General features: G+C 43.4%; 1 protein-coding gene across 2 annotated transcripts in view; it reads right to left on the bottom strand.

Moving 5' to 3' along the window:
* Window positions 1-230: 230 nt before the first annotated feature.
* gjc1 (gap junction protein gamma 1) overlaps window positions 231-12,692 on the bottom strand; it is a 37,522-nt gene continuing 25,060 nt past the window's right edge. The window contains exons 1-2 of one of the 2 annotated variants that reach the window (XM_047572729.1): window positions 11,588-11,906; window positions 231-5,567 (exon numbers count right to left, since the gene is read on the bottom strand). In XM_047572729.1, coding sequence (XP_047428685.1) covers window positions 4,056-5,513 — 1,458 coding nt within the window. In that variant the 5' untranslated portion in view covers window positions 5,514-5,567; window positions 11,588-11,906 and the 3' untranslated portion in view covers window positions 231-4,055. Of the gene's footprint in view, window positions 5,568-11,587; window positions 11,907-12,692 lie in introns of those variants that run through there. The other variant, XM_047572730.1, reaches the window with a different exon arrangement.

The raw sequence follows: 12,692 nt of genomic DNA, 5'->3' as shown, positions 1-12,692 counted from the left end.
TGACGTCCTGCCGGTCTCCCATGCTGATTCTGCCAGTGACACAACATCAGCCCATGCATTTGTAATTCTCCCGATAGGACTCCAGAGACCTCCCGCTCCGTATCAATCAAAGTCAAACACACGTCTCATGCTGTCAACAACAACAGAACAATACTCCGTGCTTTCGGAGTGGGAAGCCTTTTATTTCTTGATATTTATTTTCCTAAAACAAATGATGCAGACGCTTTATTTGATTCAATTTATTTATTTTATAGGAAAATAAGTATTTTTTCACATGCAATTCAAAAGTATTGATCCATAATATGAAAAAAAAAAACAACTTGGTAAGGGGATACCATAATGGCACTCAAAGAAATGTACATTTTACAAAAGGCATGGTAAAAAACAAACAAAAACAAAAAAACACACGTATGAATCAGAGTTTGTACCGGTAACACCACTGGTTTTATTGTCACATCCCACATAGGTAATTATATGAAACAGGTGAGGAAACAACACACCCTTGCCGCACCCTTCCTCTTCACTGTTTTGTGTAGAAAGACTGAGAAAAAGATGAACATCATGGCATCCCTGACACATGAGACCCACAGATGATTTTAGCCGACACAAGTTTGCTTCTCTCACAGTGAAAAGGAGAAATGAAACGTCTGCATAAATAATGCTCCACCCCTATTTACGGAAAACACTAAACCAGCCGTACAGGTAACCAGTCAACACACCTACGTACGGTATGTATTCCCTCTACAAGTCCTAACACTTTCGGCTGCCAATGGCTTTTAGTTCCAGGGCGTGCATCCACTTGTAGGATTGTGAGTTCTCTAACTCACATTGTCCCTCAGAGAGTGGACTTTCTTTTAAGTTGTTGCTTTTTGAAAAAAGGAAAAAAAAAAGCAAGAAAATAACTCTCACTACACTACAAGTACTAGAACATTTAGCGGAACAGTGTTGCTGGAAATCCTTCTTAAAATATTAACCTACTACTTATGTTCAGAAATACAAGGAAGTTTGGAGGAAAATAAGTTTTCCTTGACCAACATAGACATGCAGCTAAACCACTAAACCTGAAGGATTAGAAGCTCGTTGTGGCTTTCGATTTTTTCCCTTTGTAATTGTACAAAAACTGTTTATTCCTGTAACAGAACTGCCACATACCTCAAAATGCACGCTGACATACTTCCGTATGACTTTCATTGCCACTTTGGATTGTTCTGCTTCCTTTTGACGTTTCTTTTAAAAGCCATGGTAACATTTTGGAGACCGTTTCACAAGGCCCAAGACAAAATGCTGACAAACTCTGATAAAAGTAGTAATAAAAGCCATCTCCGAACAGAGAGTGCACTTTCTGTCTCACTTTACCTCTTTCTTTCCCAGTCACTCAATAGGGAAAAGAGAACAAATACATAACTGTGCCACGGGGTAATTCTTTTGACCTCTCATGTAGCTGCCCAAATTCCTCACATTCTCCTGAAAGAACAGAGTCCGTGCCGCTTGGAATAAGTTTGAAGATGTAAGGCCAACCTGCCAGTCATGGAGACTGGACCAGATGGGGTCTCTGAGTGTACCCTCATGGCACCTCCATGCTCCCTCATTTGATGAGAATTCGCCCTCTTGTGGCCGCTGCTTGATCTAGCGGCAGAGAAGCACCAGCTGCCTGGAGTCCATTTGGACCGCTCCCCAAACCACAGTAAATACTTTAGTTGACAAACTTTGCTTACTGGGGAAGATTTTAATGAGAGCTGATTGGCCTTTAGGGGAAGAGAGTGACAGCGACTGTGGGACTCTCAGTAAATCACCTGTGGCTTATTGGGATCAGTTTGGCGTCAGTGCAGCCCGTGGCAGTTACTGCTTGGGGAATAGCTGACTGGAGTACTTTTGGTGATTTATATCTGTCTCCTGCAGTCTGGGCTTGTTAAACAGACATGTACAGCCGAGTGATGAACTAGCCATTCAGAGAGAGTCTACTCAAGCACACCATTGTCAAGTATAACATGTTCTTCACAATGCATAGCCTCACGTTATGGTTGATGTTTTCTGCATCAGGCTCAGATCTTTCATTAATTAAATCAAGAAAGAAATGTAAAGGTTTGTAGATTTATTCCTCATTCTGATTTACCATCATGAAATAAGGACACCATTTCTTTCTTTTTTTTTTTTTTGGAAAGTGGAAAGCTACAGCAGGGCAAAGCTTGGAATGGTTTGAATAATTTGGCACTTTAAGTCTTTTCACCAATGGATTTGCAACGCAGCTGTTCGGCAGATCTCATGTTGGAAAAGGAAGAACACTGTTATTAAAACACAGCTCAGAGGGTTGATACATACATTAAATACCGATACTGCAACATACAAGGAACAGACTGACATTTTTTTTCTTTTACATCATTAAGTAGTCGACATATTAGAAAAATATACTATGTCATATTTCACATTTTTTACAATTGGAAGGCAATTTCAATCACAACATCCATAAATATCCATACAGCTAATTCATTTTTTTTAAGATTCATTTTAATTCATTTTATTTTCTTCTACAAAAAATGTCATTGAAAAACAGGATGCTTTCATATAAAACACTGGCTTGAACATAAAAATGGACCCCATTTTGGAGTTGTTTTTATTTTTTGTTTGTTTGTTTTGTTTGTTTCAATCCAATTTCAAAAAGCAATGCACATACTGCAGTACAAAAAAACAAGTGACTTTTAAAAAAGGGTTGGTCTCACGTAGGCATATTTCCACAACTGGAGTAGCATGGCCACAGTATTCCAAAGCTACAAACAACCAGGCTTCATGGCAGCCTAGCATAAAATCTTGGCACTGACACTTGCATCACACAGACAGTGTTTGGTCTCACTGTGTTATAGTAATGGCTTTAAACCTTTTCCCATTACAACATGATGATATTGCAACCTTGTGCATAAAACACTGAAGTTGTTACACTGGGAAGACATAAGTGACACAAGTCTTGTCGATAGAAAAGGAACACTACAGTTGGTTCAGGTGTTGCTGGATGCAGGTAGCATTGGCAACTGGTTATCTACTCCCTATCTAAAAATACACCACCAGGGGGCAGTCAGCTACAAGGAAGATGGAGCAACAGTGAAGCACTAAGCTGCCTTGTCCAATAGCCACGAAGAGCCATAGGGAGAAACGGGGAACGTGAAGAACAAGGTTTAAAAGCTGGATTGCTTATCCACGCTGTTAAATGTTTTTTCTCATGTAGATATGGATTTGACAAAAATCACCAGGTGCACTCAGGAGTTCCTGAGTGGCACTGGTTGTGAAGCACTGGTTTCAATACATGGGAAACATATACGAACACACGGTCAAATGCAAAGTCACCGCAACACGACACTGTGAATGACGCTGGAGAAAGAGCAGACGCAGAACATGACTGACAGGACACAGCCTTCAGGAAGGTGATGTTCTCACCGCATCATAAAATCACTGCTTTGAGCGCCGCCACTGAATTATGACTCATGTTATTGCATTTATGCTGTACTGACGCTCCATTATTGCGACATAACAGTGTGAAGTCATTGCTTTAGCTTGGTCGGACATAGTGACCACATGGCATCATGTATTGGGATAATACGTTATTTTGATGTCATTGTATTTAGATGTCCCATCAGATAGGAAGCCATGGTATTAGCTGCAGAAGAGTGGACAGAAAATGAGCTAAGCCAAATCTGGGATCACTCTAATTTGCAAGAGAACTCATTTTGATTCAGTGACTTTCCAAAGCTGAAATCCCTAAGAAAGGTTGATCAGGAAGACAACAGAGGTCAATAATCTGCTTTAGGACTTGAGGAGAATGCGACATGTAAACGGCAGACTACAGCCTAACAAAGTTTGTATTGGTGTGATGTTTCAAGTTAGACAGTGATAGCCCAGACAAAAAAAATCAGTCATCTGCAACATCACATTTTGTACACAAACAGATCTTCTCCAGCTTGCATGATTCTTTAAGGCACAGTGGTGTTTAAATATCCAAGAAAAAAATTGCAACAGCTCAGTCTGTAATATATACATGGTTTCAACACATGTCCTTGATTCTGGGGTTAAATCCATACAGAGGGCTTTCCCTCTCCTGATTTGCTGCTGCTGCTGTTGCTGCTGCTGCCTCCACCGCTACTGCCTCCTTTCCCATGCTTGAATCTATGCTTGCGCTCTTTCTGAGGCTGAGGCTGCGGCTGAGGTTGTGCCTGAATAATGTTACTTTGGGGCTTATCGTCCTGGTTGTCTCCAAGCTGCTCCTCAGCTCGATGCTGCTGGCTGTAGGCCTGAATGGCAGCCTCCAGTTGCTCATGTGCTTGCTGGATCATGTCCTTGTTCAGAGCCACACGGGCCTCTCCTCCAGTGGGGAAATTGTCCTCATTGCTACCAAACTGCTGCTGCTCCTCCTGGGCAATGTTTGCCCGGTTCTGCTTGCATGCCATCTTAGCATTGCTAAGGTCAGTGTAGGGTATCTGCTCTGGCTTCACCACAATGTTGTAACCCGGAGGAGCTGATGGGGTGTTCCATGAGAAAGGGTAGCCAACGTAATCGGCAGCACCATCTCCACCCTCCCCTCCCTCAGATCCGGCCTCGGGTCCTGTTACCCCTACTGAGCCCTCCACGCCCCCGTTGGTGACCAGCAAGCCCAACTGGTACTCGTCCTCCTGAGGTGGGCATCGCCGGCGGCGAAGAATGTCGCAGATGGAACCAATGCCCAAATGGAGCATCTCCCAAACATTAAGTGTGAGGCAAAGTATAGTGACACCATACATGATACGCAGAAAAATGGTTTTCTCTGTCGGCCGTGACACAAAGCAGTCAATGTTGTGGGGACAAGGTTTCCCCGAGCAGACAAATATTGGCTTCACACGGAAGCCATACAACAAATACTGGCCAGCAAGGAAGCCTGCTTCTAGCACTGTACGAGACACCAGCTGCAGAACGTAGACCCGCATAAGCCCCTCGTCTCGGATACGCTTACGCCCATCATGACGGATTTTGGGTCTAGGTGTTGGCTGCAGTGGATCCCGAGGCCTTTTGGGGGGCTCCATCTCTGGCACTTCATAGATCATGGGATCATCCTCCTGGTCCTCCTCAGCCTCTTCAATGCCTCGGTGTTGCCTCGCTCCAAAGCAGATTTTCCTAGGTTTTCTGTGTGTGTAGCTCCCTACTGCCGTTCTAACTGCAGCTGACCCACCTCCTCCTTTGGCTTCATCTAACCGTGCAATTTTGTTGACGGCGTAGCCCATGTACATGAGAGAAGGCATTGCAACCAAAATGATCTGGAAGACCCAGAAGCGGACGTGAGATAGAGGGGCAAAGGCATCGTAGCAAACATTCTCACAGCCTGGCTGGCCCGAGTTGCAGACAAACTTGCTCTGCTCGTCGTAGTAGATGGACTCTCCCCCAACGGCAGTGAGAACAATGCGGAAGACGATGAGCACGGTGAGCCACAGCTTCCCCACGAAGGTGGAGTGGTTGTGGATCTCCTCCAGCAGCCGCGTGAGGAAGCTCCAGCTCATGGTGTCGCTGGACAGTGGGGCAGACAGTGTCCCTCTCTCACCTTTTCACAGACTCTGCAGGAGGTGAAGAAGAATGACGACAAAAAGGAACACGGCGTGAGTTCACAATAAATGCCTTCACAAGAACATCTCAAACATTTTAACACATGATCAAAGCATTCAGTAAGATTTGGCCAAATTTTTCTGGCAAGACTTTAATCCTCGTGGTAATAGCATTAGCCCTGCAACTTCAGCAACAAGATGTGAATGGCGGTGACATGATAAAAGCCTTAATTAAAATGAATGTTCCTCTCTGAGCTTAGGCAATCAATATGTCCTTAATTTGGTCTGTTGCTCCTTGCAGCTCGCAAACACACACACACTGAAATCAGCTCAGTGCCACAGTGAGCTGTCAAGTTTGGGCTTTTTAGGGAATTAAGAAGACCAAACAGGGTGGAAAGAGGATATCAGTATTAAAAAAAAAAATACCATCAAGCAGCACCGAGATGGAGGCAAAATAATCCAAACAGGAATTTGCTATCATCAAATAGAGACACACACACACACACACACACACACACACACACACACACACACACACACACACACACTTTATTTAACAGCATATCTCTTTTAGAAGAAATAAATCCTCTTAGTGAGCCTTCTTCTGTGTGAGGTGCAGTTTTCAGGATTGTATTAAATTCACTGGTTTGTCCTGGTTGGGAGGTAAATTGTGCACTGTGGCATTGTGCTGGTGCTGCGTGTACGTGCAATTTGGGAAGAAGGACCCGTCGCATATGTAGGTTAGATCTGGGCTCCAGGCAGTCCATCCGAACCAGCAGAATCAGCAGGTGGTAGGGGCACAAACCGTTGGAGCGGGATTTCAGACAGCAGAGCCACATTAGCTCAGGCAGTGGAGCTGAACCCAAACACCGCTGTCCCTCAGGGCAGCTTTGGGCGATGAGTATGACACCTCCACAGAACTTTCCTCCTTATGAAGCTGCAATAGCGCATGGCTTATTGTCAGCTTGGCTGGGAGGAAAATCCAACCATGAATACTAGCTTAGGAGAGGGTTTAAAGGGCTTTAATGGGCTTGTCGCTGAAGCTGCAGTGAGGGAAAACTTAGCTAAAACAGAGGAGCAGGAGGTCCCAGCTCTCTGTTTTGTGTCTCCCGTAGGAGTCGAGAGGGTGGGAATGTTTTGAAGACGGCTTGCGATAAAACATGTGCAGAGTATTGATCACTCTGACCATATAAGGCCATGCCTGAGACACAGGAGGTACGGTAGATGTCAGGAATCCTTTGTGTGTACAATCACACTCGAGCGTGCGTTACCGGCATACATGCAGCAGCCTAATCTGAGGACAACGTGCAGTCGGACTGAGCAGTGAAGTGCTAAATCTGAACGTCTGTGACCGACATGTATGAGTAAGCAGGACATGGCAGGACAGAGGGAGAGATGCTGTCACAAGCACACGGAGAGTCATAGCAGTGTCTTTCCATGGCGGAGCTCTGTCTCTGACTTTTTTCCTGCATTACATCACTGCATTTCTCTCCGTGACTTTAACTGTGCTTTGGTACTGTCCTTTAGCGAATAATATCCAGATTCACTAACAGACAATCAGGCGGCCTCGAAAGGTTAAACTGCTTGATTTAATACGACACTAAAGCCATTCTGCAGCTTAATGTTTTGGGACAACAAATGAATTACTATCAGTTTCAGTTCTACAGTGTTTGTCTTTTTTGCTCTGTACTTTCTAATAAAACTGCAACCCTTTGCTTGTGAGATTTAGGCTTACGTATTTTTAGTTTAACAGCTATCATGTAGTAAATTTTGTCCTGTGCATTTGTACAACCTCCATGAACTCATTTAAAGCACACTCTTCTTACATATGTGGTGTAGCTTGAGAAAAAGTACCATTACATATTCCCGAGTCACACAGGAACTTCAGTGTGTCCTTTGACGGGACCTTGTGTTTCTCTGTTGAGTTCACTGGCAGTTTGTGCACCCAGGAACTGTCTCCCCCTTGACCAGAAGAGACGCTGCAGTCCAGACACACAGCTGGCTGGGTTTAATTCTCCTGCTGCCATAGACGTATACAGCATACAACATGGAAACGTGCTTTCCAATCCAATTTATGTCTGCAGGAGCTACTGGAGCAGTTGGGGTAAGAAGCTGACTCTGCGCATTAAGTTACTAGCGTGAGTCAGCCTCCCGAATAACACCACGTAGACACAAGGGTCAAACTTTCTGTCTGTTTCTTTGATACAAAGAATGAGCAGCAAATTGGTGGAAACCATGTTGCAGATGAACAAATCAAAACGTAGACCAAACTTTAGTTCGAAACTTTGAAACAGTCATAAGGAAAATCCACCACAGTGTAAACTCACAGTCATTGTATATAATACTACTAACGAGCCTTGAATGGGAATTTCAGGATCAATGAGTCCATAGCCATGAGCTCAAAAGGTCAGGCTGAGATGTATCAAGGAGACAGACGTATCAGTCTCTCTGATACCCATGACACAGCTCACAGCCCTACCAGAAGAGTACAAGGTCAAGGGTCAACAAGATTGGTTCCTGAGGGCTGAACTCTCCAAATCACAATCTTACATGCTGACTCAAACAGACACTTGCAATTACAGTCAGAATCACTGCAAGGATCCCCTCAGTGGCTGGCTTATATCCCTCTGGATCCACTCACGTCCAGACAGACTCACGACAGAGACGGGGAGACACACTCGCACGTGCAACGGACTCAGAAAGCATGAAAAATAATTGATGCAAAAGTCGCATGACTAGAAGGGATGCAGCTCAGAGGGTTAGCTGAGGTAGTCCTTATTCACTGTGGTGACTCATCATGTGGACACGGTGCTCCAGCTGGAGGGCCCCGAGGTTTAGAGGGACATCAGGGGAATGAGCCCATCGTGGGACAAACCCCCGACTTGTGCACGGGACGACTGCATGAGGGTACAATTGCATAACTGGGTGTTGTAACTGCATGCATCATCCAGGGGAGTTCTGTGCTGCAACAGGTGAAGACGCAAAACACATGTGGCAGGTCATTGTTTCTGCCTTTCAAATTCCAGTGACACTATCAGTTTCCTCTGACTTCTTATTTGGACAACGCCTGGGAGATTACAGATTGTAGGATTATTTTCTTTGTGTTTTTGTTTTGGTATCACATGTGCAATGTGAACATGTCACATTGTTACCCACGTGTAATTGGCTAAACCTTTGCCGTGACATGCTTAATTTGAAACGTCTGTCCAATAGAATTCAAGGAAGCATCTTTTCCTTGCTGAAATCAATAACAATAATTAAAGTTAAAGAAGTTTATAAAATGTATAAACTTCAGACTAAATAATAAAAGTATTAACATACTAAAGAAAATATATTAAGCCGCCTCTGTTCTTTCTTTTTGCCTTTGAACCGTCTCCATAAAACATATTTTTGTCTGGCTTTCATAGCACACAAACACACCCAGAAAGCCACATTCATATTAGTAAGCACAGGCCAAGGGCCATTTGTATACTTAATGTATCCAAACATAAATTGTAGAGAAAGAAAAAAATAATAAAAATCTGAGCGTATGCAAGACTAATGGGTTTATTAGCCTCTGGTTGAAAATTTAAGCAAGTGAAGTGTAACAAGAACACTTACTTATGAAACATATTTAACTGCTCGGTCGTTTCTCATTTCTGATCACTGTATTAATGTAGACTGTGATTATATTTACACCATGTGCTGTATGCCTCCTTGCCTCGTCTTCATCCATATACATTAAGATTTATTTATTTAAAACAGAGTTTGACTGCCAGTTTGTTCAGTTCAGTTCAGTTTTATTCACATAATGTCAATAAGAACACAAATCGCCTCAAGTTGTTTGAGCCGCTGCTTCATCATCATGCTCATTATCAATTAGATCTCTCCTTTTTATAATAAAAGATCTTAAGGCAGATTCAGTAAAAGAAATAATTCCTTCTTTATCTGACCTGACATGTTCTTAATAAATGTTATTATTAGTGATTCCCAGTGATTCATGAATTTAGACAGTTCAATAGTTGTGACTGTGTGATTCTAATGTAATAACAAAGGTTTTTTCTCTTTCGTCACCTAGCACATTTTTACCTCAAAAGTTTCAACTGAACTCTTTACTGCCAGAGCAGACAAAGAGTCGAGGTCAGGAAGGCAAGACAGCAAAAGAAAGAGGACTGGTCAACACAGAGGAGGGTTAATTGCACCACCTGCTTAAAAAAACATGAATCTGCCCATGTGCTTCTCACATTTTATGTTAATAGAATTTTAATCAGCGAAAAAGCCATTACTAAACGCGTCTGAAGCGGCCTTCACTGCTGAGAGCTGGAGTAAGATCAGAGACTTAATATGCTCTCTGTGTAAAGTTTAATCACATTTTTTTTTTTTTACCCCCAAAAACGAATAATTAATTGAGATGAAGTAGAAATTCAGGCACGGTGAGGTCTATTGTGTCAGTGCCACGGGCTGTCATATAGTCAGGGAGTCTCTTTTTAGCTATGGTCATCAAATAGAGAAATGAAAAAAAAAAAAGGCTTTTGATATCATTGTTACACCGAAACACAGAGAGCTACACGGTTGATTTAGTTAATTCCACAAATCACTGGAAACATTAAGCTATTTAATACAATAAAAGTCAGAATGAAAGCATTAGAGGAATGAATGCGAGCTCTGAGCGCCGCTCTCTTAGAGCCGATGTTCTTCTCTGCCTCTGTCTGTCCCTCTCCCTGTGCTCCGCCAGTGGCATCCTCAGTCTTCGCTGATGCCCTTCAGAGCTCCCACCTTGCAGACGGCACAGATCAAACTAATCTGCTCACACAGTGGCCGGCCAGACATCTGCCCGTTATAGCCCCCCTGGATTTTCAAATGTGGGTTAAACCACAGCCGTGAAGCTAACCAACAGAAAATCAACAAATGTATGTCGCAAAAAAGGTCACTAGACTCTGCTTTGTGATATGAGATAACTATAATGCCAATGCTGCGGAGGACACACTGCTGGTAAATGCATAGCTTAGAATGCACTGGGGGCTTCCCTATATTGTATTTGCTGTTCTCCTACTCCGAAGGGGATGGATAAGCTCCTTTGTTAGGCACACAGAGATATTCAAATCATCAAAAAAAAATCCAGCATAGCTAAAATTGGAATCCTTATCAACATCTCTGGTTGTCTGTTTTTGTTCCTGAGCAGCAACTTTGTTCCAACGAGTCCCTGAAGTGATTAAGAGCATGCGTGCCAAGAGTGACTTTGCTTTAAGTTAACCCACACAAGGTTATCTTTTCATCACATCCATTTCAAAGGCTAATGTCTACCACATTGTATGGTGATTGTATTTATAAAAACACACACGCACATTAAACTTACTTGCAGAGTGATCAATGCATGCAGCCATGAAACACAAATAAACCATAAATTCCAAACAGTTGAGTAGACAGTGCACCCCAATTTGGGCCTCTGGCACGGAAAAACGCGCGGCAGGAGACATAAAGGAATTCAAATCCGAAAATTTCATCGGTCGGGTAAAAATAGAAACTGCCGAGGTGTGGTGCGTGTGGTCGAACCACTTCGACCTTCGCTGATGCGATTAAGAGATGGGGAAGTCGAGATGGATGAATGAGCTGTTCTTCTTCAGTTTAGATGAGGGAGGCGGGTTCTCGAGGAGCACGTCTGCCTCTGAGTTCATGGGAAACTAAAAATTCCCTCATTAACAGTGTCCGAAGGGAAGAAGCACAACTGTAAACCGGTTCCATATGTTATAGAAGGAATCTCTGAGGCAGGAGCAGCCTCTCTGTGTGCATCTGTGCCTTTTATTCAGCTTCGCGCAGGGAAAAAAAATAAAATTCCCTCGTTAGCGGTAGAAGTGTAAGTTTTCTTAAAGATAAGGAAGTTCAAGAAGTCATCCTCAGTGAGTTGCTGCCTTACTTTGGGGAAGCAGTCAGCAATTTTGCTTCGCGACACACCACATCATTTAGACAAAAAAAATCTCGGATAAAAACAAGTTAGAAATCATTCACACAGAGAACCCAAGGAGCAAAATAAAGTGAATAAGCAGCATACTCACTCTACTTCTCCTCTGCCAGTTGCCAGGTACTGTGTCCTTTGTCTCTCGACCTGAGACCCCCCCCATCTCTGCCTCATTGTCTCACTTAGTCCTCTTTACATACTCTTAAACTGAGCTGACCTCATACGGCCCTGACCCAAAATCAACAGCGGCATCCCGACAACAAAAAACTCAAAACAAAACACACAGCTCCGTGGCCGTTCTCTTGTGAGGAGCCTCAGTGTGTGTGCTTAACCAAGTGTGAGCTCTTCCTGAAAGGGAGAGGAATGAGGTAGGCAGAGCATCTTGCCTCTCTCCCTGTGGTACTCACAATGGTCCTCACTTGCCCCCTCATCCCCTCCAAACTGGGTCATGGTGGGGGTGGGCGTAAGGGTGCTTGTGTGCGGGATGGCGATGATGAGGAGGAGGGGCCGGGTTTTTAATGCCCCCATGAAGAGAGGGGAGGTCTGACAGTGAACAAATGGGAGGGGACGTATCCAAGGATTTTGGGTGTAAATTATAATCCAGTCACCGACTTTATGAGACTTCAGACCACCTCTGGCCGACTTTAAAGCTGCCATGTGGGCCATTTCCATATCAATGTTCTCTCAAAATAGAAAAGATGTGCATGCGAGAGACAGAGTGACAGATTTGTGAAGAACCTGGTCAAGTGGGTTAAGCTTTAAGGACACCCGAATAAAAGACTGTCACTAAGACAGAGGATGTGCTCAAAGGTTTGTTCTTTGAACAAGCCAAAAAAGAGTTCATGAGAGATGGGCGGAATTGAGAAAGCAGGCAGTGTTTCTTTTTCTTTCTTTTCTTTTTTTTTTAAACTTCTGTCACATTTTTCCGTCGAGTGCATTGCTTTTACTGTCTTCCAGGAAAGAGTGCATTGTTCCCCTCATATTTTTATTTTTTCACTTGGCCGTCCTCCCAGAATGCTATAACTACTTTTGGTTACCAGCATGGTCGTAATACATATGGATCTGTACTTTTCTAGTATAACCCAATATGATCTTATTAGATGGTATGCTAGAATAATGTCTGCGTTGAACACTAAACAACACTTTGCCCACTCTGAAATATCTCAAGCTTTATTGTTTGGATGGCTTTTTGTACACACAAA

The sequence above is a fragment of the Mugil cephalus genome, chromosome 20 (assembly GCF_022458985.1).
Source record: "Mugil cephalus isolate CIBA_MC_2020 chromosome 20, CIBA_Mcephalus_1.1, whole genome shotgun sequence".
In the NCBI taxonomy this organism is placed as follows: Eukaryota; Metazoa; Chordata; class Actinopteri; order Mugiliformes; family Mugilidae; genus Mugil; species Mugil cephalus.
Note: the sequence above shows the minus strand (reverse complement) of the source record. Positions and strands in the feature narration are given on the sequence as shown.